At 41.4% G+C, this 25435-nt stretch overlaps 1 protein-coding gene across 1 annotated transcript in view; it reads left to right on the forward strand.

Moving 5' to 3' along the window:
- Nucleotides 1-1185: 1185 nt before the first annotated feature.
- Nucleotides 1186-25435, forward strand: part of RAB38 (RAB38, member RAS oncogene family) — a gene marked incomplete at its 5' end in the record, with an annotated part of 62610 nt that continues 38360 nt past the window's right edge. Inside the window, 2 exons of the mRNA XM_079708514.1 lie at nt 1186-1387; nt 24364-24644. Of these exons, the coding sequence (XP_079564640.1) occupies nt 1186-1387; nt 24364-24644 (483 nt within the window). The remainder of the gene's footprint in view (nt 1388-24363; nt 24645-25435) is intronic.

Below are 25435 nucleotides of genomic sequence, written 5' to 3' on the forward strand. Positions count from 1 at the left end.
CTTTGTTATAAAGCAGAAACTAATAAAAAAAAAATTTTTTTTAAAGAGTAAATGGGAAAAAAACCAAAACAAAACTCTTTCATACTGAAAGATTTAAGTCTGAATCTGGCTTTCTCCTCACTAGCTGTTTGACCCTAGGTACGTTACTTAAAATGTCTAGGCCTTGGTTTCCTCATTTGTAAAATGGGAAGAATAACGGTATCTATTTTTAAGACTGCTGGGTCGATTAGGTGACATATGTATAAAACCTGGCACATAGCAAGTGCTGGATAGATGCTTGCTAGTATTATTACCATGTAGAAAAATCTGACTAGTTGTTTAAATTGTCTTTCAATGCTGCTCAGAGCTTTTAGGATAGGAGAGGTGGAGGCTAAAAGCATGGATGCCCTCAGCATTTACAGCCCAATTATCCTCCTGGTTAGCCGATTACTAGTTAAATAGGTGTGAAGGTGCTCAGTGTTCACATTCCCAAGCTGCTGATAGGTCAGGATTACCATTACCAGATCGCCAAGGAAGAAAGGAGGCTGGGGCAGCTCAAATGACTTGCACAAGGTCACTCACCTCGAAAACCAGGGCGTGCCGGACCCAAATCCAGCTCTTATGCCTCTTGAAATTGTATTATCTGCTTCCTTGCCTCCACGCTCTCTCTGCCGTATGGGATGGTGGCGGGGCCCACGACCTCAAGAGCCCTGTGTTCAGCCAGGCTTTTTACTACAGTCTCGGCAATTCACTTAATTTTTTTGACGCTCTCGCTTGCAAAACTTGGAAAATAAAAACCACACCTCCAAGCTTTGTGGCCAAGATCACAGGCGAGAAAAGCACTTCGGAAGGATCACAGGCGAGAAAAGCACTTCGGAAACTGTAAAGTGCTGTACGAATAACCTCTGAAAAAGGCATTTGCCTTGAGGCCCCCTAACTTATCGGGCCCAGGAGTCACTTGGGTCTCCACCCCTCTCCAAGGCCGCGCAGCGCGGAGTAGGAAGGAGGATTAACCCATGGGCTCCTGTCTGGGCGTTTCTCCAGGCGGCCGCGGAGGAGTTCCGCCCCTCGCCCCGTCCAGTCCCGCCCCGCCGCCTCCGCTCTCTCTCGCCCGCACTCTCGCTCCGCTAGTCTCTCCCGCCCAAGGCCCGGCTGCGCTTCCCCGGCCCGCACTGCAAAGCAAGGCGCGGCTGGCGGGCCGCCAGGATGCAGGTCCCGCACAAGGAGCACCTGTACAAGCTGCTGGTGATCGGCGACCTGGGCGTGGGCAAGACCAGCATCATCAAGCGCTACGTGCACCAGAACTTCTCCTCGCACTACCGGGCCACCATCGGCGTGGACTTCGCGCTCAAGGTGCTCCACTGGGACCCGGAGACCGTGGTTCGCCTGCAGCTCTGGGACATCGCAGGTGAGCAGCGGGGGAGGGGATCGGGGGCGGGAGCGCTTCGCAGCGGGTCTCCAGTCCCGGGGCAGCGGCTTGTGGCCAAGTTGGAGACCCAGATCTCCTGGGCGCTGCGCCGCAAGAGACTTTTCCCGGTGGGCTGGAAACTTGGTGTCAAAGAAAACAGTTTCGCTCTCGAGCGCAGAAATTTCAAGTGCATTCACTGGAGCTTTGGGGCTGTTGCTTTATCTCCCTCCCACAGCCTCCCCTGGGATCTCTCGCCCCAGCGCGGGCCTCCCGGGGGACCCAGAGGGAGAATACCGGGAGTTGCATTCAATTCTTGGTCTCCAGCTCATTTTCCGGGCACGGGCAGTCCCTCCGGTGACGCGGCCCAGAGTGTCCTGCCTGCTCTTCTGTGCTCAGGCCTCGACGGGAAGCCCCTAGACCGGTTCACAGCGGGAACCAGGAGAGTTCCAGGCTAGAGGAGTCTCCCAATTCCTGTTTCCAGTCGCTCAGTGCATTCCAACTTTTGCTACTCCCCTTTTCTACCCTTCAATCAAGCAAGTTGGAGGTTCTCTGCTTTGAGAAAGCCGAGGAACTTTTTGTGTATGTACTGGGGGTAACGTATTATTTCTCTCTCTCTTTCCTTCTGTCTCTCTCTGTCTCTCCGTCTCTGTGTCTGTCTGTCTGTCCCTCTCTCTCTCTCTGGCTCTCTGTCGTCTATGAAAAGGAGACTGAGTATATATTTTAGGGCCATTTTTGTTTAAGGGTCTATGACATTAGCCACAGATTTCTTGATTTGTCCCTAAAGTTTTCACTGAGAGGTCTGGAAAATGAGAAGCATCTTTACAATGTTTGAAATCAGAATTTGATTCCTAGGGTTTGTACCAGAAGTTAGGCCTTCAGTCTAAGCTTGGGGTATAAAGAGTGAGTCCTTGGATGGAGACTGTTGGCATCCTGGGCATGTCCAACCCTTCATTACAGTTACTGGCCCTGCCACTCACTTAACCTGCTCAGTGGCTCCAGAGAAGTCCCTTCAGCTCAGCTGCATCCCTGTTAAGTTGGAGAGTGGTTGGACAATGACAGCTCAGGACCCGTCCTGCTCAGAAGTTTTAAGGTCCTCTGAGATTCCCTGTGAACCCCTTCAAATAATCCACTTCACTTCTGCCTATTTCATAGTCTGTGGCACTAGGAACCTTTATAAGTGCTGGACCCAAACTGGCCACTTCTCTTGCAGAAAACAGGTTCATTTTAGCTGGTGCATTTGACTGGAAACTCTTTATCATGGCCTGAAGCGAGAACAAATGTGGAAAATTTTCGAAAGGGTGTTTCTCGTGCTGGGGACTCCAGTGCCTCTTTAATCATGAGCTGCCAGGTCTTATGATAAAACTCTTGGCATCTGAACAGATTCATGCCTTTGGTGTCATTTTTAGCAGCTCTAGTAGCACAGGGGTTATCAGAGACCAGAAGATGTCATTGGCCACTATCTGATTGGGCTTTATACCTAGAAAATCCTGTATGCGTCTGTGCACTTTGTTGCTACTTGTTTCAGTGTCTGACAACTCTTCCGGCTGCATCAAAGTCTCTAGGACCCAGGTTTAGAATTAGCTTACTGTTTGAAGGGGATGTATGTATTTTTATGTGAAAAGCAAATAATGATGTGACCTCAGACATGTTACATAATGTTTGTGGGTCTCAGTGTCCTCACCTAACAGGGACAATAGTAAGTGTAGAGATGAAGAGCCTAAATTCCAGAGTCGAACTGCTTCTGTCTGGATCCCTGTTTTACCCCATATGTCCTGGGCGATATTGGGCAAGTTCCCTAACTTCCTGGTCTCAGTTTCCTTGTCTGTAAATAGATAGAATGCTTTCTCTCAACAAAGGAGCAAACAAGAAATGAACAACCAGCAAATGCTAGCTAAACCCATTTGTACTTACTACTTAGGAGAGCTGCATGGATTGTTGTTACACTAGCTACCAATTTTTTGGAACATGTATAAATGCTAGGCAAGAAGGACATGATATAAATATGCTAATTAAACCTTATTAAATGATAATTCCTAGTAAATGATGAGCACATATAATCTATTCCAAACATCCAGCACTAATTTTCAGCTTTATCCATATTACAACATGCTGTCTTGAGCAATTTCATTCCCAAGCTTAGAAATACCTCCTGAGCCATGAGTCAGTTCTGAAGTTGCCCCGAAGGCTATAGTCGCAGAAGTCTGTATAAGTAAGAAATCTGAGGAGCCTTGGAAAGTTGGTCCTATAGATACAGTGGTGTACACCATCTCTGTAGGTAAGCTTCGTTTTCCCGGAGCTCTGATGTTCAGTGCTAACCTGTCTTTGGCAGCCTCCAGCTCAAAGGCCCTGTGGGCTGAGTTAGAAGTCGGGCAGCAGGCAAAGCTGGTTGGGGGAAAGTTGGGCCATTGTGGGAAAGGGTGACTGGAGCGCAGTACTGACATGTTTCAAGCTGCATAGCTGGTCCTGTGAGGAGTGAGTTCATATGGAATCCAGCCTCAACTTCCCAGCCAGACTTCAGTCAGCTAAGTGTATCTTATAGCATCTTCAGATCAGCCTGTCTGTCCAACCTTGGGGAATGCTTCTCTGTCTCCTTTGTGCTCACTTCTGGTGTGTGTCTGAAAAGAACAGGTCGTGAAAGCTGGGGGACTCGCTTTGAGATTGCCGGGGGTGTGGATGAGGTAGAGGGGACATGCCCTGTCTTGATAGGGTATCACATCCATCTGCTAGAGACGGAAGTTTTGCTCAATTAGACTTTTAATATCCATTTGGTTAAATGCCGCGTAGGGTCCTATTTGTTCAGCTAATTCCCATGATGTGTGTCTTGTGGCCACTTAGGCAGGCCAGTCTGCTCTTGAAAAATCTCCAAAAAGTACCTTTCAGGGCTTGTGAAGTAGACCTTTTTTTTTCCTAACATCTTTATTGGAGTATAATTGCTTTACAATGGTGTGTTAGTTTCTGCTTTATAACAAAGTGAATCAGCTATACATACACATATATCCCCATATCCCCTCCCTCTTGCATCTCCCTCCCACCCTCCCTATCCCACCCCTCTAGGTGGTCACAAAGCACTGAACTGATCTCCCTGTGCTATGCGGCAGCTTCCCACTAGCTATCTGTTTTACATTCGGTAGTATATATAAGCCCATGCCACTCTCTCACTTCGTCCAAGTTTACCCTTCCCCCTCCCCAAGGGCTTGTGAAGTAGACCTTTAAACCAGCGTGATGAATCCCACAAACCCCATAGGGGACAGCAGTTGCCCTGTATCCCAGTGATTCCACCGTAGAGGAGCAGCTGAGTTAGCTCTGTGTTCAGAAACTCTTGATAGAGTCAGAGAAGTTAAGTCACTTTGCCCAAGGCCACCCAGCTAATAAGTGGAAGAGCTGGTTTTGAAGCAGGTCTGTCTGATTTGGAATCAAGCCATGCTCTTTATAACCAAAGGCCTGTGAGCGCCTGGTGCAGAGGTGGCCCACTGGGGTGATGCTTTCTTCCTTTTTAATGGCACTGCTTCTTTAGTAGATAGATTATCCTTGCCTTCTCCCTCCTATTTCTAACATGCTTTTGGATGTTAATCAGTACCACTGTGCAGAGAGTGGAAGGAACTGGAATGAAAATCTATTTCTGAAAATTTGATTCTTGGTTATAGGGTTTTTTCTCTTTATAGAATTATCAAAAAAAAAAAAAAAAGAAAAGAAAAGTTCACACTTGAGACTCTCCCTTCCTACTCCTCTCCAAATCCTGATGCTATGATTACTCCAATAGCACTTTCAAAGAGAACTACACATTTTTGTCTAGAACTCTTCATGTGCTTTGGGAACTGGCTACAGGAATTAGGACAGTGATAGTAATAGTAGCTAACATCTTTTAGGCATTTATTCTTACAATTGTCTGTGCATATTTAATTTTTAATTTTCCAGTAAAATAGTTGGTTAAGTGGTAGTGCTAGAATTTAAAACTTGGCCATTGAATCCAGCACCCAGGTTCCTAACAGCTTTGCTCTACTTCCCACAATTTAAAAATAGAATATTTTAGAATACTAATAAATATATTATTATTTATTCTATCCATAAATTGTGGATATTCTAAAACTGTAATACTTGACATTGGGAAAATCATGAAACCTTGCTGGATCTGAGTTGCTCCATCTTTAAAATGGCAATTGTTTCATTTTCCTGTGGTATCACATATTCATGCTGTGTTATCTCTTGCAGTCTCTATCAGCTTTAATCCTGTGCCCAGTTAGTATGTGGCAGCTTATTCCAACTTCTTTACTTACTAGCTTTGTGACTTGTGCAAGTTACTTAACTTCTATTCCTTGGTTTCCTGTCAAAAAACTGGACAACAGCAGAACCTGTATCTTAGCGTTACAAGAATGAAATGAGTTAATTCATATAAAGCTGTGCCCGACACATTCGGAATGTTAGCTATTACTCTTGTTGTTTTAATCGTTATTACAAACTACTTTCACATACATTTTCCTGCTTGATCTTCCTAACGTCGCTGAGGATATTGACAGAGCAGGTAGTGTTAAGCCTATTTTATATGAGATCAAGAATCAGAGACCCAAGGTCACAAGAGCTCGCACGTGGCGGAGGAGAATAGGAACAGCAGGTCTGTTTAACTTCATCTCTTATGCATATATATGAGAGAAACGACCAGGTCTGTTGGTCATCAGAAAACCCGATTCTAGACTTAACAAATACAGTAGAAAATAAATTAAGTTGGCAGGTAATTTAGAGAATGCTTCTTCCCCATATGAAAGTTTCACTGCAAGACTCTCCTAAATAACAAATTCCCCTATATAGCTAAAACGAGATCCAGAAAAGTATTTCCCTGCAGGGCACATCTATACTAACTTTCCCCACCTAAGCTGTGTGACAAAGAAGCATTGGAGGACATTAATTATCCAACAGGCAGAGTGACAGCGGTGGGTAGCCCGGGTTTAGAGTCAGGAGCCTGGAGACGCTGACTGCCCACACCAGTGGCCGTGAGATTCATCTCGGTCACACTGGTGTGTTGTTTTAGTGTTTGTAAAGTGCTTCCACGTTGTGAAATTCAACTGAGGGAAGGGTTTGGACTTGAGCCTCTCTTCAATATCTCTTTCTAAAAGACTAACTCTCCAGCAAGTTTTAGAAGAAGGGTTTTAAATATCCACGTAATTAGATCTAAAAATGTAGAAAGAGCTAAATTTGGCAACCACTGTGTCAGGCTGAAAAGTAAAAATGCATGGCAAGTCTGGGCCACTTTCTGGTGGGCACTTTATTGCCTTGTTTCTAGCCTGGCTAATCATAGATTTTCTAAATACCATGTGGATTAACATGCTATGTGCTTACAAGTAAATAGTATGTACACTGAACAAAACAGTGAACTTTCAAAGTGAGGTGAATGATGGGTGGGCAACACACCTCAGGGCTTCTTGCAGGGAGGTCATTAGAATCTCCACGTATCACAGACACATGGGCATTAGGCCTGAGGGACAAGTCCCCTCATCTAGGCTTTAGAGGACTAGTTCCTCTAGACAAGAGGGCACATAGCAGCCTGACCAAGGAAAGCTAAGTCATTTGAGAGAAGGAGGGAATGCAGGGAGCACCTCCTATGTGTGTGGTTGGTTTCTTGAGCAGACGTGTATATTAAATGCCTGGTATGTGTTAGGCGCTGTGCTAGGTGAGGGGAAAACAAAGAAGGCTAAAGAACTGAACAAGACTTGATTCCTGACCTCAAAAAGTTCACGGTTTAGTGGGCATGACAGCACAAAAGCAAATCATTGTAACGGTGAGTAAGGTGTATTGATATAGGTCACTCCAAAATACTCTGGTGATGCAGACGGGGTCCTGTCCACACCACATCCATCCATTCTCTGAGCAAGCTGAACAAAGCCTCTAGCTAGTGTGATATTTCCTGTGTTCTTACCTAGCACCAGTTACTCCCTGTGAGGGACTTCAGGGCCACACTACTTGAGACAGAAGTTCATCCTCTGGCCCTTTTTAATTCTGTTTCCTTCTCCTGGGGAGCTCATGCATTCCCGAGGCTTTAAACTCTATGCTTATAACTACAAAATTGTGCTTATGACCTTGCCTTCTCACAAGCTTCAGACCTACAGTTTCGTCTTCCTGCTGGTCATTGCCTTTATGATATCTCATATATATTGCAAGATCAATATGTCATAGCCAAGTTGCATTAAAAAAACAAGATTGTTGGCTTTTTCTCTTAATAAAGTAATATATGCTCAATGTAGCAAAAATGGAAAGTGCAAAAGAAAACAACAAAGGAATACAAGCAGAGAATATCTACCATCACACCATCACCCCTTTTAGTGAAAGTAGTAAATGATGCTATTTGTAAACCTCAACTAGACATATCTCTCCACATACTGGTCTTCCTAGTTTATGTGAACTATACTATGTTTTACCCAGTCACTAAGACATGAAACCTCTGCCATCTTTTCTCCTTCTCTTTTGAGCCACACATGCTATCAATCTCCATGTCAGTTAGGGATTATGCCTCTCCTGTCACGGCCTTAGACCAGGCACGGCACTATTATTATATACCTGTCTTGCTGTCATAGCCACCTGGCTAGTTCTAGTCTCTTCCTCCTCCAGTTCTTATGTGTGCTAAGGTCAAGTTTATCTTCCCAGAACATTACTTTGGTGGCTCCCTATTGCCAATAGATTATAAACATCATGGTGAAAAGAATAAAAGTGGTTGGGATGAGGTGACTAGAGGGATGATGACTAGAAGGAAGACAGATTCTAAGTTATAGAGCTATAGAGGGAGGAGTTCATGGGCTCCTAGAAAGAAGAAGTAAGTGGAATCCTTGAGGCCTGCCCAGGTCAAAAGGAAACCCAGGATCTGTTTCATTCTGGCTTTGTCAGAACACAGGTACTCTCACTGAGGGTCAAAATGGTACTTAAGTATTTTGTTCTATTTTACTGCATTTCATTTAAAATTATTTTTATTTTTTATTTATTTTAATATTTTTAACATCTTTATTGGAGTATAATTGCTTTACAATGCTGTGTTAGTTTCTGCTTTATAACAAAGTGAATCAGCTATATGTATACATATGTCCCCATATCCCCTCCCTCTTGCGTCTCCCTCCCACCCCTCTAGGTAGCCACAAAACACCAAACTGACCTTCCTGTGAGATGAAGCTGCTTCCCACTAGCTATCTATTTTACATTTGGTAGTATATATATGTCCATGCCACTCTCTCACTTTGTCCCAGCTTACCCTTCCCCCTCCCCGTGTCCTCAAGTCCATTCTCTACGTCTTACATCTTTATTCCTGTCCTGCCCCTAAGTTCTTCAGAACCTTTTTTTTTTAGATTCCATATATATGTGTTAGCATACGGTATTTGTTTTTCTCTTTCTGACTTACTTCACTCTGTATGACAGTCTCTAGGGCCACCCACCTCGCTACAAATAACTCAATTTCGTTTCTTTTTATGGCTGAATAATATTCCATTGTATATATGTGCTTCATGTTCTTTATCCATTCATCTGTCGATGGACACTTAGGTTGCTTCCATGTCCTGGCTATTGTAAATAGTGCTGCAATGAACACTGTGGTACATGACTCTTTTTGAATTATGCTTTTCTCAGGGTATATGCCCAGCAGTGGGGTTGCTGGGTCATATGGTAATTCTATTTTTAGTTTTTTAAGGAAGCTCCATACTGTTTTCCAAAGTGGCTGTATCAATTTACATTCCCACCAACAGTGCAAGAGGGTTCCCTTTTCTCCACACCCTCTCCAGCATTTATTGTTTGTAGATTTTTTGATGATGGCCATTCTGACTGGTGTGAGGTGATACCTCATTGTAGTTTTGATTTGCATTTCTCTAATGATTAGTGATGCTGAGCATCCTTTCATGTGTTTGTTGGCAATCTGTATATCTTCTTTGGAGAAATGTTTATTTAGGTCTTCTGCCCATTTTTGGATTGGGTTGTTTTTTTTTTTGATATTGAGCTGTATGAGCTGCTTGTATAATTTTGAGATTAATCCTTTGTTAGTTGGTTCGTTTGCAAATATTTTCTCCCCTTCTTAGGGTTGTCTAAAAGTCATTTTAAAACCTCAGGATTTGAGAGTTGTAAGATCTTGCCTGGGAAAATTTATTCATTCACTTGATAAGCATAGGGTTTTAGGGGGGAATGAAATGGACATTGGTATGGAATCTGATATTCTGGTGGAGCATAAAGATATTTAAAGATAATCATGGAGATAATTATTGACTGTTTTGATAAGTGCCCTGAAGGAGAAATGTCAGGTGCTAAAGAAGGTCAAAACATGGCATCTGCCATAGCCATGGTGTGGAGTTGAGGAGACGTGGTGAGGGCTGTGGGTAGTCCGGCACTGCCGGAGATTACAATGTAAGGAGAGAGGTGGTGAGAGGGAACAGCAGTCAAATTAGGAGAGGATGTATTTGCTAAGCCAATGGTTAAGAGTGATAGTTCCTTACATTTATCAATTTATCAAAGTAAACTTTGCAGTTTAAACAGCACAATGATTCTGCCAAATGGGTCATATTATTTCCAGTTTTATAGGTGAGGAAACTGGGCCAAGGGTAAGTAGGACATGGTGCCTGGTACATTATAGTTGCTCAGTAAAAGTGGTTTGGTGTTAAATAGCCAGTGGGGTTGGACATTAGAGTCATTGCTCACCTGAAAACATTTTGAAGAGAGTTGTCTTGTGGTAGGTTTAGGGCCCGATTGCTCCCTCTTCTGAGAATTCGCTTTGGGAAGCCCTGCTTTCAAACCATTGAGAACCCTTTTTATTTTTTTACTCTTTTTGATTCTGGGATGGATATTCCCAGATGGGTATGGTGGCTCCTGGGGTGGAATTCGGGTTTATTCTATCAAGGGAAGATCCTCATCTTCTAGATGGGTGTACTAGAGTAGTCTCCATAAACTTGGCAAAGTCAAGTCTGAGACTCTAGCCTGGGGTTACAAATTATTGAGTTCCACTATTTTTTTTCAGCTGTTCAAGAGCTTCGTTGAGAAGTTATGTTATCTTAAACTATTCATTGAAAATAACTCAGGTTTTAAATTTCACCATTCCCCACTCCCTTTAGTTTTCTATTCTCACATATTAATCAAATCCTGTCTTTTCTACCTTGACAAATAACTCTATCTTATCCCTCCTTTCAGTAGCCATGTCTTCTTCACAACTTATCTGAACTACTGTAGCATCATCCTGATGCTCATCCCTTCCTCAGGCTTTCCCACCCATCAGCTTATAATCTACAGAGGTGAGGCTTCTTAGCATGGCATCATTCTCCAGTTAGGTGTTCTCCAGTTTGGCATCCTTCAGTGGATCCTCATCACTTTCGGAATGAAAGACTAAACATTTTAGCATGAAATTCATGGCCTTTCATGATCCAGCCTCTGTCACCCATTCCAGTCTCATCTCTCATATGTATGATTCTTGACCATTCTGGATATCGTATAGTGTCTTCAGTTCAACTACCTTTCCCTTTATACTGTGGCTCATACAATTGCCTCTGGCTAACTACACTTTCCCTCTTCTTTACTTAGATAGCTTCTATGGGTCCTCTGTCACTTACCAATCTCACCTCCTTCAGGAAGTCTCTTTTGAGTCCCTGTGACTGAGGGAGATACTGTTTATCTGCTCTCATAATATACCATGCTTACTTCAGATTAGAAATCCTCTACTACTGCATTGGAATGATTTTTCCTTCCAGCTGTAACCCTAGTACTTGGTACTAGAGGGTGCTTAATGAGTATTTGTTCAATAAAAATTTTCCATCAACTATTTCATCATTGCTCTAAAAATTTATTTAATAAACAAAAGAAACTTTTTGTTTATGAACAAAATTAAAGTTTTTTCATGCTTGAAAGACTTTGTAATTTTATGAACATTTACATATGAAAAATGCATACATTTTAGAATCGATAAATATGGTGATCACTTTTCTTAAGTTGGCATGCATTTTATTTTTCACCATAAAAACTGAAGAGTGACCTTAAAGACCATTCTTTAAAACTGTGCTTCTTCATTTAACAAAATCTTCATAATACGGAGTAAAATGTCATTCATTTGGAGGTCAAATGACAAAACTGTTTTTCTTTATGATTTTTGGATAGATTAGATGAAGTAATATAGGTAATTTTCACAGAGTTAAAACCTTGAGGGTTCATCAAACCAAATCCTTCATTTTACAGATGAGGAAGCTATGCTCTGAAAGGGGGCTCGTATTAGTTTCTCAGGCTCAGAGAACTAGTTAGTGGTAGAACTAGAACCAGAATACAGGCTTCTCTGGTTTATTAATGATGGGATATGAAGAATTAAAAACTTCTTTTTTAACACCAGATGTCTTGCTGTTGTCTCAAGTACTGGGGCACAAAAAAAAATGAACTTAGCATTCATCCAGCTATGGGAGTTCATGCCATAAAGAAGAGAGGATGGTGGTATGGAATTGGGGTGAACCAAAGTCACCCACAGTTTGGCTTCAAATGACATGCCTAATATAATTTCCCCCAGTCCTCCCTTATGAGTCTTCCAATGTGGCCATTTGGACTCCTTGCTCTTCCTTACTCACACCCCGTGTTTGTTGCCTCTGTGCCTTTGCTCCTGCCCTTCTTGCTAGTTCACATGCCCTTCCCTTTATTTCAACATATCCCAAACCTACTTGATGTCTAAGACCCACCTGAAAGGGCAACTCCTCTACAAAGATTTCCTGAATTCTCTCCTTCCAGTGGTAACCTCTTCCTCCCTTGAATCCGACACAACTTTACTCCCTTCTGGCACGTCTCCCTTTAGCAATTCATTAGAGTTATGTTGTACTTCTCCAGATATCCTTTCCAATTTTTAGCAGAGCTTGACACAATTACCTGTTACACAATTTAATGAAATGACTGTGGAGTTAGCAAAGAAGTAGAAAAGGAGAAAGTACTATGGAGGAGGAGAACGAAGCAAAAGTGGGTTTTGGATGCAAAGGGAGGAGAGTTCAGGAAGAGGATAGTCAATCATTTCAAATGTCTGGGAGAAATCAGAATTATTACTTTTTGCCCCAAGTCGCTATTTTTTGTAGTCTGTTTTTTGTTATCCTGATACATGATTTAACCTTTCTTCCTCATCAGCCTTACATACATCTGCTCTCTCAGGAAGAACAATAGAAAACTTAGCTTCTTGTGTACTCCTTAGCCTATTGGAGACCAAGAAATTATCTACGGTGTGAGGGATTCAAAGACATTTCAATCTAATTTGTAGGGTGAAGTTGAAAACAAATTGATTTAAATTACTTGTTGGGAGGACTGTTTTCCCCCTGCAATATAACGTGTTATTAATAGCCACCATTTATTGGGTGTTTGTTAGACATGGTGCCGTGCATTTTTATGTATCATTTTATTTACTGCTCACAAGGAACTGATCTGTAGGTACTGTTACTAACCCTATCATAAAGAGGAGAGAGCTATGCTTATACAGGCTAGAAAACAGATAAACTCTCAAAACTTTTCAAAAGTCACACAGAAGGTAAGAGATGGTGCTAGGATATGAACTGAGATTTGTCTAGTTACAAATTCTATTTTGTAACCACTCCACTTTACTATTTCCTACTGTGTAATATAACAATGCAATAGTTTTCGCATATCATGGATTAAGTTGCATTTTGAAGATGCACATTATTTATTTTAAAGGAATATTTATTATTATTTTTAACCTTTCTACTTTGGACAGGGCTAAGAATTGGATGAGCTGAGTTCTTTGCACACATCCTTCCTTAGACTATGTCGTTGGTTTGGCTTAATAAGAACCATACTAATATACTACTTGAGACAGGAAAACCACAGTGCCTAAGGGACACAGTCTCTAATTTGAGAATTAAAGATAAGAATGGCTATGATGCTTGATGTTATTGGAATAAAAATTAAGTCTTGTACGGTGGTAGAGGTGTGTGTGTGTGTGTGTGTGTGTGTGTGTGTGTGTGTTTTAAACTTAAAGAAAACAATCCTCCAGACTAGACTTGGGAGAGATTCTCAAACTTCCACAGTTCACAGATCCTTTGGCGTCAAAGTAATTTTTCATGGTGCCTCTAAGACAACAGAAATACTTAAAAGCTCTGTTTATTAAATAGTTAGCACCAAACAATTTAATAAGTATTGTAGTTTAATAACTTAATAGCCCTTTGGAAAAAATAGAAGACATAAATTAAAAGAAAATGATTTTTATTTCACTTTTAATAACTATATTTATTATTGGCATATGCATTGCTTTGGACCATGGTATAGTATCTCAAAGCTTTGAGTCAGAGTGGACACCACCACCCTCATTTCCTGTTTCTCATTGATTTTCACATGACTCTTGCTTTTTATCCCACAAACTGAAAAAACCCCAGCTTCAAAAAGATATGATCACATCAAAGGGAATGTAGTACAATCTGATGTTAAAATTGTGAACTGCCTCTAGCTAGTAGTTCCTGAGGTGTCTGATTGATCTTGAGCACCACTGTGCTTGCCTTAAAATTTTAAATCATCTTGTTGCAACCCTGTGAGTTCACTGAGGCACCCCCAAAGCACCTGGGCACACATTTGGGGAATTTTACCTCTGAAGGAATCAGGAAATTCTTTAAGAGTGAAACCCTTAGAGTCCAGGGTCCCTTGTGAGTTATTTATAAAAGTATCTTTAAAGGTTACTTAGAGGTGATGTCTCAAATGGTAAGTAATTCAAAGATAGCTTTTTATTTAATACATTTGAGCTTGTAATTCAGTGGATGTATTTTTAGGTTGTTTGCTAGGTATTTGTTTAAGTTGTAATTGGTTTAATTAAAAACATGAGATGCTGATCCTTCTATCTTGATTCTTGCCAACGTCTCTTTTGTGACGTGGTTTCATTCCCTCCCTCCATCCAGTATTGCACACTGCATTACTACATGATCTTGTTTCTTCTTTATCCAAGTGAGTTATTTCATTTAAACTGAGTAGTGTCAGACCCTAGTCAAAAATAATTCTGAAAAAAAATCTGAGGTACTGGGATACTCATTTTCACACACACACGCACACACACACAGAGCTTTACATTTAAATATAAATTTAGAATTTAATGAGAATATTTTCAAAGTTTAATTTAAAAATAGATCACTATAACCCAGCCACCCTTGCTATCTATAATGCTATTGCTTATGGACCCTAAGAAACCAATCGTTACTTTTTATGCCATCCTATTCTCTTGCACACTCTAGCTAAATTCAATACACTGCATCTGGCTTTACCTTCTTGTTAAATAGAGACAAGACTTGCCTATAAGACGTGACAACCAGTAGTAAGATGAAAAGAGAGACACTGTTTATAGGGGAACTAAAGAAATTGTGGAGAGGCGGTTCTGAACTGGGGACAGATATTTTTCAGAGGGGATTTTAAGAATGAGCAGGAGTTTAGTAGGCATGGAAAGTAAATGAGCTGGATTAGAGATCTTGCTTTATTCAGTCCACTCCTCTCCCTGCTGGGGCTCCCTCTCACAAATAAGAAATTAATGTTAATTGCTACTTTATTATGTAAAGAGTACTGGTATTACCAGTTCCATTTTATTTCGCAAGACCATTGTGAGCACCGACAAAGAAGCTCTCACAGTGCACGTGCTAGGGAGAGATAGGGGACAGTTTTGGAGGAATTCAACAGTGGGCTCAAGGAGTCTACAGTGTAACCGGGGACATGGTCTGCGGAGGTTTGCAGAACGTAAAAAGCAGTACGAGGCAGGGCCTGATTGAATGGGTGAGCAAGTGATACATTCAGTCAGCACTGTGTGAGTATAGGGGAGGAAAGAATTGAGCCCGGGGCCAAGTAGTCAGAAAACGCTACAAGAAGGTAGGGTTTTGTACCACCTTGAAGAATAGGTAGGATTTAGTTAGGCAGAGATTCAGAGGTAGGGTATGTTCCAGTGAGGATGGGAGTGCCATGGAATGAGTGGGAATGAAAGCAAGAGGCAGAACTTAGCAGAGCCTAGCAAGGCATAGTTTGGGGCAGGACCCTGACCTCAGTCTGAGGATTAGCCTTTAACTTGTAGATCGAGGTGTGTGCAACGTTAAAAATCCCATAGGAGCCCAGAGGGTAAAATAAATGAACTCTTTTCTCTACCTGGCCAACATTTGTTTATCTTTCAAGGTCCTCTCTGAAAAATCTGTTCTCACTTCTGGACCACACAAGCTACTGCTCCCTGTTTCCCTAGGAAATGGGCACAAAACTTCCCCTTAATCCTGGCTCCCGTTTTGTTTTTCCACAAAACATCACATCCAGCTAGAGGGATGTATTAGGAGTGAGGCCAAGTGTGTTAAAGAGTATTTTGATGCAAAGAAACAATCATGGGATCCTACGTAACCATCTATAAGAGACTTAGCATAAGAAAAATGGATCAATAGCAATGATTTATTTTAAAATAAAACTATATAAATTTCGTTGAATTCTAAATTTTTTTTTTTTTTGCGGTACGCGGGCCTCTCACTGTTGTGGCCTCTCCCGTTGCGGAGCACAGGCTCCGGACGCACAGGCTCAGCGGCCATGGCTCATGGGCCCAGCCGCTCTGCGTCATGTGGGATCTTCCCGGACCGGGGCACGAACCCGTGTCCCCTGCCTCGGCAGGCGGACTCTCAACCACTGCGCCACCAGGGAAGCCCAAATTCTAAATATTTTGTTAGAATTATTTTAATAAAATGGATATAGATACATAAATTTAAATTTAGAGCAGTTTTTTGTGGTATCTAACAATGTCAAAGGAATAGTATCTCAGCCAGCTTTTTTTCTTTAACATTGAGTGTTTGGTATTAATCAGCACAAATGAACTTGACAACATTATTCATATAATGCAGACCCTGGATTTCTGAATATTCTGAGTTTTTAAGACATTCCAATATTTGTATTTATCCTCCAATTTATAACTGTTGGGAAATAGCTCAAATTGCTTTAAATCTTGTGTGGGTCACATAACATGTTAGCCGCCTAACCTCCAAATTTTGGCATCTATTTTAGGCAGTAGTGAGTTTAAGTAGGCAAATGATAGGGTAAAAAGAGGGCTTTGGATGGTGAATCTGGCAGAGGTGTACAGAAATTAAAATACAAAGTAAATCTCCAGTCCTGACCTCCCGCCCTGGAACTTCAGACTCCTATATCCAGCTGCCTATTCGATGTATCTATGTAACAGACATCTCAAACCTAACATGTCAAAGTCCCAATCTACTTCCACAAAACCTGTGTCTCCAAAAGCCTACTCCATCTCAGCTAATGGCAACTCCATACTTTCAAAAATTCAGGTCAAAAGCTTGTGGGTCATGCTTGAATCATCTCATAATTTATAGCCCACCTCTCTTCTCTATCTCCAAATATATCTAGAAAACAACCAGTCTAGACCATCTTCACCACTACCACTTTGGTCCACATCATTATCTCTTGCCTGGATTATGGTTTCCCTACTTCTGACCTTGACTGAGTCATTCATCAATGCAGCAGCCACAGTTATCCACTTGCTTCTGTCAGTTCATGTTTCTCATCTGCTCACAATCGTTCAGTGCTTTCTTCTTTCATCCAGAATAAAAGGCAGCATCAGTATAATAGCCTGAAACCATCTACAGTCTGGATCCTGTGATCTGCCTGCCTCATCACAGGCTACTCTTCCCCTTGCTCAGCCCTCTCCAGCCAACAGTCTCCTTGCTGTTCTCCACATGCTGGCCAGACACGTCTGTGCCTCTGCTTGCCGTTCCCTTTGTCTAAAGCCCTCTTCTCCTAAACATCCATATGACTTGTTCCTTTACCTCTTTTTAGTCTTTCCTCAAATGATACCTTCTTAGTGAGTCTTCCATCCATCCTGCTTAACTTTACCCTCGCCTCCAGCATACCCGTTTCTCCTTTGCTGCCTTATTTTTCTTTGTAGTACTTTTTTTTTTTTTTTTTTTTTTTTTGCGGTACGTGGGCCTCTCCCGTTGCAGAGCACAGGCTCTGGACGCACAGGCTCAGCGGCCATGGCTCATGGGCCCAGCCGCTCCGCAGCATGTGGGATCTTCCCGGACCAGGGCACGAACCTGTGTCCCCTGCATCGGCAGGCAGAGTCTCAACCACTGCACCACCAGGGAAGCCCTCTCCATAGTACTTTTTACCAGATAATGTAGTATTATATGTATCTTACTTTTTTGTTTACTGTTGATCATTTTTTACTAGAATGTAAGCTTCATGAGGGCAACGATTTTTAATTGTTTTTTCTTAGTTGCTGATTTTTTCTAGTTGCATGTTTCTAGTGTCTGGAAATTAATTGGAGTTCAAAATTTTTTGTTAGATGAATGAAAGAAATGAGGTGAGATGAGACAAACTTAAAGTGATTTCACTGGGAGTGGAAAGTGATGATTGCTAGTGACATAGCAGAGGATGACTCTTAAAGACTTGTTAAGCCTGCCAGTAATCATTGGGAGGGAGTAAAGAATTAGGGGTTATTTCTTCACTCAGCAAAGAGGTCCTACTGAACACTTACTGGGCACACAGGGCAGTGTTTGTCATGGGGCTGCAGAAACTTGGTCTGGCTAGGGAGAGAGGTTGGCAGTTTTGTAGGGGAAGATTACACAAGGTTAATTCTAAAATAGAAGCCTAGATGACTTGGAAAAATGGTGATCGATTGACACTTTTCTGTTGCTGGTTTGGTGGAGCAAAGAAGTGAGGAGAGAAGATGAAAAAGTTTCAGAACCACTGCCAGAGGGTCAGATGGGCACTTAAAAAATGGAGAAAACTTTTCTGACCAGGTTGTCGGCCTGACTCTGATCCTAGTTTGTGGGTTTCCCTGAGCCTTCAAAACCAGCTTATGCCCCTATAAGTTCAGTGGCCATTTGATCATCATAGCAATTGGATAGTTTTTTTTCCTTCAGATCCTTGTTCAAAACTCATATTTACTTTTGGTTTTATTTTCCTGCTTTTCAGACCATTACTGTCTAGAAAGAAAGAGCATGCCTTGGTGGTACTTTTAGCTCTACTGATTGTGCCATGACCCCAGAAATATATGTTTAGAATAAGCTGATTCCAAGAGATTATTTCTTAAGAGGATGAGAATGATTACAAAAACATAACATTCCAGTCTGAAACTCATTGCAACAGATATGCACATACCCTTGTTAGAATAATGTTAATTTTCTCCATCAGTGAACATCTATTGATTATTTGCTGAAAACAAGAGCAGAATATAAAGTGCATCAGTATGTGGCATTGGCTCATGAATACAAGACAACGCTGTATTTTAGAGGAAGGAGGAATCTTAATTTCAGTTTATTTCTACTATAGTGTCATGAGCTATACCATATCCAAAAAGTGGAGACATAGGCCGCAGATTTACAACCTTAAAATGTGACCAACCTGTTTTCCAGGTTTTTCCAACGCCAAGTTGGAGAGAGAAGCCTGAAGAAACAGCATGATAAGAGTGAATGGAATAGGATAAAGAAAATGCTATGGGATTGTGAAAAAGGGAGCCATGGTTCCAGCTGGCAGGATGTGTGAGGTTTCAGGGCACAATGATAGGCTGCATAGGATTTGATTGAAGGTGAGAGGGGAGATGGGGAGGCAATTCAGGCTTTGGGAACAGAGCTGCAAAAAGGCAAGAAAAGCCAGGGAGTAATGCAGGATGTGTTTCTGGAAGGAAACGTAGTCCAGTGTGGCTTGCCTGTGGAACACTCTGAAGGAAGGGACAGGAGAGGAGTTTGGAAGGGTGGTTGGAGCCACAGGCTCCAAATGTGTAGTCTTCATAGAAATGTAATGTAAGCGTCATTGGAGGGCTAAAAGGGCAGAGCATCATGGTAATATTTATATTTTGAAAGTGGATTCTGATAGAAATAGAAGTCTTAAGACTTCACGTAGGGAGGGCTTTAAAAAACAGTTTCCTGGGGCTTCCCTGGTGGCGCAGTGGTTGGGAGTCCGCCTGATGATGCAGGGGGCGCGGGTTCGTGCCCGGTCCAGGAGGATCCCACATGCCGCGGAGCGGCTGGGCCCGTGAGCCATGGCCGCTGGGCCTGCGCGTCCGGAGCCCGTGCCCCGCGACGGGAGGGGCCACGGCAGTGAGAGGCCCGCGTACCGCAAAAAAAAAAAAAAAAAAAAAAAAAAAAAACAGTTTCCTGGGTCCCACACAAAACCAGTACAATAAGAATCTCTGAGGAGGATGCCCTGGGAATGGGTGGTCTGTAAATAGCTCAGATGATTTCTTTTCCCCCCCAAGCTCTGTTGAGATATAATTGACGTATAACGTTGTATAAGTTTAAGGTGTACAACATGATGACTTGATATATGTCTATATTGTGAAATCATTACCACAGTGAGGTTAGTTAACACCTTTATCACCTAATTACCTAATTACCTTTTTGTATGTGTGTTTGGTGAGAACATATAAGACTTAGTCTTTCAGCAACTTTCTATTATGTAATACAGTATTGTTGACTATAGTCACCATGCTGTACATCAGATCCCCAGAATTTATTCATCTTACATCTGGAAGTTTATACCCTTTGACCAACATCTCCCCATTTCTCCCATCCCCTAGCCTCTGGCAACCACTGTTCTACTCTCTGTTTTAATGAATTTTGACTGTTTACGGCTTTTTTAGATTCCTCACATAAGTGAGCTTGTACAGTATTTTTCTTCCTCTGACTTATTTCCTTAACATAATGCTCTCATAGCATTTGCCCATGTCGCTGCAAAAGGCAGGATTTCCTTCTTTTTTTATGACTGAATAACATTCTTTTGTACATGTATATAGTTGGTCCTCCATATCTGCAGATTCCACATCTGCAGATACAGAGGGTGGGTGTACTAGGTCATTTTATGAGGGAGTTGAGCACCCTAGGATTTTCGTATCTTTAGTGGGTCCTGGAACCAATCCCCTGTGGATACTGAGAGATGACCACAGCACATTTTCTTTACCCATTCATCTGTCGATGGACATTTAGGTTGTTTCTATGTCTTGGCTATTGTCACTAATGCTGCAAAGAACATAGGTGTGCAGATATCTCTTCAAGGCAGTGATTTCATTTCCTTTATATATACCCAGCAGGTGATTTCTTATGCTGCCTGAATGACAACTGTCTAAAAACCTGTGTTATATTTACATTTATTTTAAGGGAAAGGGAGTGACAAAAATTGAGATGCTGAGAGCCCCAATTAGGAGCTTTCAGCGGTCCAGATGAGGAGCAATGAGGGCCTGAAGTGGATCAGTGGCAGTGCTGATGGAGAGGAGGGGGCAAAGTCAAGAACCCCTTTTGAAATGGAAGTGTCGATAGGATGTTGGAGACCCTTTGGATATGGGGATGAGGAAGGAGTTGGAAGATGACTTGAAGGTACCACTCTGGGTGGCTGTGTGGATGGTGATGCTGTGAACCAGCGTGGGGAACACAGGAGGAATGGGAGGTAGAGAGCTGGATGCCTGCATACTGGGGAGGTTGATCAAAGGGGGTTGTCAGAGGTAATAATGAATTTAGTTTATGTATCCATTCCAGTTCCTTATTTTTACCAATGAGGAAACGAGGCTCAGAATGGTGAAGTGGCTAATCTGAGGTCACAGAGCTAGTTGGTTAATAGAAAACCCTCTTGTTGTTTTTATGCCATCTAGAAGGTACACTGCTTGGTTATGCCTGCTGAGAGCATCTGGATAATACTAATTATCAAGTGAAAAATATTAAATACACACTATGGCTATGTTGCTGGTGTATGTTTTTAGCTGAGTCCATGACACCAAATGGGCCACTTCATGCAGTTGGAACAGAGGACCAGATGTTGATTTAATGGTGGTATCATAGGGGTAGAAGGCATGAAAACAGAAAGGGGCTGTAGGGATTGGCCAGAATAACTTCATTTTACAGATGAGAAAACTGAGTCTCGGGGAGAGAAATATAGTTGTCTAAGACTGCACTGGTAACGAGGCATTAAAATGAAGATGCCCTGTCTTCTGACCCATCAATTTAGTGCCTTCTGTGGGAGGTTATCCAAATTATTACCACAAGCTTTGTGCTAACGTTTGTGAGGCAGTTGATTGCTCCGTCGTTTAATATCCCTTGAGGCTGAGAACTGAATCACTAGCCACATCTACATGGCTATGGAGTGTGTGCTTAGAGACTACAAGAAATGGGGACTTACATGGTGACCTGGATCATTTTTGGTCCATGCATCCAGTATAACACTTCTTAGTTTAGAAGTTCCTCAAGGACAAAAATTCTGTATCTGCAGCACAAAGCACAGAACCTGGATCATATTATTCAGTAAATGTGTGTCGAATCAGTGATTTAACTCCAATGGCATTTTTTTGAACTACAGTCTTTTTTTTTTTTAAAGTAAATCACCTATGATAGTTTCATCAGGTCTGTACTTTGTCCATATGTAGGCACTCACGAAGAGTCACATGGTTCTCATTCTTTTCTTAAGAAACAGCAGACAGGGCTGTCAGCTGACAAAGGCAGGATAAAATGAGTGCTGGAAAGGCCCTGGGCTGAATGTGACCTCTTGCTAGAATGCCAAAAATACAAACTTTCCAAGTCTCCTGGCCCAGTGACCTCAATATACAAAGGTCTTTTCTTTCTAGAAACAAACTTTTTTCATCCTGTTTCTGATCTGACACACATACCCTCACAAACTCAAACACACACACACAATCCCTATGAAGGTATAAGCCTATAGTGTGCTTTTTTGCATAGTCTTAAAAATGACCTTTTGCCATATATTGGAAATGTAAAATCTTTCTTCTTGAGGGCTGCCTTACTCTACTATGAAAACCCCTGGACAAGCAGATTATTGAATAACCCATGACTTTGCCCTTCATCTGATTAGTTCCCTGAAAGGGATCATAAGACATCCTTAAAAAGCCTAGAGGCCTTCAGAGTTCTGAATGATAACAGAGGGCCTTTTTCCCCTATCTTCCTGAAATGTCATGGCCACCCTGATCAGTATCAAAGGAAATCACTGTATGCATAAGGAACTAAAAAAAAAAAAAATGAAATTAAGAACTCATTGGAAAAAATGAAAGTTCATCTGTGGGTTTTTTGTCATATGAGGAGTATTATACCACTTTCTTTCATTGACTAGATGACTGTGGGAAATTTTTTAAAATGCTGGTATAACCCATGTAAGAAATATTTTCGGATGGACATGAGCTGGCCCTGACAAAGTGTTCTTCTTTCCAGTGATACATGCTTGAGCACACAGGCTCACACACTGGGATAGGAAGCCTTGACCTTCACGCATTTTCATGAAGTGCTTACGGATCAGTTTCTCTTACAATCCACAATGCTAATGCCAGTGTGAACATGACCTACAAAAGAATTTGATAACTTGAATTAAAACTCACTGTCACAAAACCTTGAACACAAACTTAAGTGTAAAGCATTCTTAAAGGTTTGTTGACCTATATGTTCTTAGATACATGCCAGTTTCAGCATTTTATTTTTTTAAGATAAGTTGGCTTATTCAATACACATTTAACTTTGTTTTAATTTCTAAAACTTCATAAGACTCTGAACACAAAGAAATTCCCAAATCAGAATTTAAAAACTTTGGTCATACACTTCGGGAGTTTTGGGTTCAGAAAATATAAACCCAGTCTTCAACAGCTCCTGTCTTCAGCAACTACTAGTGGATAGACTTATAAGCAATAGGATTTTGTTCATTTTGGTTGATCAGCTCAAATTCCTGTAATTTTCTTTCATAAACTCTGGTCTAGAACTCTGATTTCACTACCTTTGTCATATTGTCTTTCATAATTTTTAACATGCTGAAGAAAGGGAGGGAAAACTCAAGTACCAACGAGTAGTAAGGGACTGTGCTGGATGTTTCACATGTGTTAATTTAGTTCATCCACATAACAACCCTGTGAGGTGCATATTATTACTGCCATTTTGCAGATGAGGAAAGCTAAACTTAGTGTGTTTAAGAAATTTGCCAGCATTCATTTAGAAAATTAAGAATCAGGGCAAAACTGATTCTAGCTGATTGGTCTAAGACTAATCCATTTATCTATTTCTTTGTCAGGGTACTTTCCTTATCCCATAGACTGTAGACTAGTTAAGGGTAAAGGCCCTCAAGTTCACTGTTGTAATCCTAGCATGTAGCTCAGAGACTGGCATTGATGCGTAAATATCTGTTATCTGTTCAGTTGAGTTGAATGGGACACTCCTGGTATATAAACCTGGGGGATAGATAGTATAAGACTATGGCTCAGTGGTTAAGTGTATTCAATGTTGGTAAATGACTATGGGCTCTGGATTCAAAAAGCTCAGATTTGAATTGTAACTTCTTAAGCTTACCATCTGTATAGTTTGAACAAGTTACTTAGCCATATTGGTCTCAAATTTGTCACTTTAAAATGGGCCTAATAATTGTACCTTAATGATAATTTATGAGAATCACATCACTGATGGTTAGTGAACATACAATAAATGCTAGCTATTACTGTTATCCTTGATTGACGTTGACTGTGGATGCCTTTGTAACATACTAATCTATCGTCCCACTAAAATGTAAGCTCCGCGATGGTAGGGATTTTCATGTTTTAATCATTGTATCCCAAGTATTTAGAACAAATGTTGTCCAATAGAACATTCTATGATAATGGAAATGTTCTATCTTGGAGTGTCTAATACTGTAGCCACTAACCACATGTGGTTATTGAACACTTGAAATGTAGCTAGCTAGTGTGACTGAGGAACTGAATTTTAAATTTTATTTAGTTTTAATTAATTTAAACTGAAGTAGCCACATGTGGCTAGTGGGATACTGTATTAGCACAGTTCTGGAATGTTACATGGTACACAGACATTTCAATAAATACTTATTAAATGAATGAATCCCCTCAGGACTCAAAGATCAAAAACAGAGCTGCCTGACTGCATATTTAGTGCATTCTTTAAAGATAAGCAATGAAGCACTTTACTGAGTGGTCTGCTCATATGAGGTCTTATTGGGTTCCCATGTATGATTCAGTTTACAACTGTAATGTGTTTTTGATTTCTATTTCTTTTTGGTGATAGGTCAAGAAAGATTTGGAAACATGACGAGGGTCTATTACCGAGAAGCTATGGGTGCATTTATTGTCTTCGATGTCACCAGGCCAGCTACATTTGAAGCAGTGACAAAGTGGAAAAATGATTTGGACTCAAAGTTAAGTCTCCCTAATGGCAAACCAGTGTCAGTGGTTTTGTTGGCCAACAAATGTGACCAGGGAAAAGATGTGCTCATGAACAATGGCCTCAAGATGGACCAGTTCTGCAAGGAGCATGGTTTCGTAGGATGGTTTGAAACGTCAGCAAAGGTAATGTGACCTTAAAGGATAAACTTATTGTAGGCATGATTCACAAAGAAAATGGCATATAATCATCGTCATTATCATCATGTTAATAGTATGTGTTCGTTTAGTGATTTATAGTTCCCAAACTGCTTTAAGCTCTTTCTCATTTCAAGGGGATGAGTGGAACTATTATCCACAATTTAAGATGACAGTGGCTAAGGCAGCAAAGCAACTTGTGCCTGATCACATTGCTAATGTTTAATAACCGTGTTCATTTATTGAGGGCTTATTTTGTGTCAGGCATGCTTTTTGTGCATTTTCTCATTTGGTCCTCACAGCAACCCTGTTAGGTGAGTGTGGTTTTAGAGTCAAGGAAAGAAATGGGCCTCACATTCAGTGTCACTGCTTCATTCAAGTATGAATTAGTTTACCCCAGCAACACTTATTATGTTCTTCTGTATGCTGGGGATTGTGCTTGGCCCTAGAAATGAAAAGATGGCAAGAACACAGAACTAGCACACTGGGAATGCCAGAAGAGTGGGGTGAGAGAGTAAATGGCACATACCAATGTGAAGAACATAGTGTGGCTTGGTACTGCTCACTCTCCTGGGTGGTAGAGGAGTAGCAGGAAGTGGGGCAGCGTCAGGGCTGGAAGATGCAGAATCCAGTGCGGCATGGTGAGGGGTTTTACACTTCCAATTAGGCCCTATGCTGTGATCTGACGTGTCGGGGGCACAATTTTTGCCCTACTCCCTCGTCTCTGTTTATATTTTTGTATCTCAGGATCAGAGAGAAAAATAGTATCATCATGAATG

This window comes from Hyperoodon ampullatus (genome assembly GCF_949752795.1).
Source record: "Hyperoodon ampullatus genome assembly, chromosome: 7".
NCBI classification, from domain to species: domain Eukaryota; kingdom Metazoa; phylum Chordata; class Mammalia; order Artiodactyla; family Ziphiidae; genus Hyperoodon; species Hyperoodon ampullatus.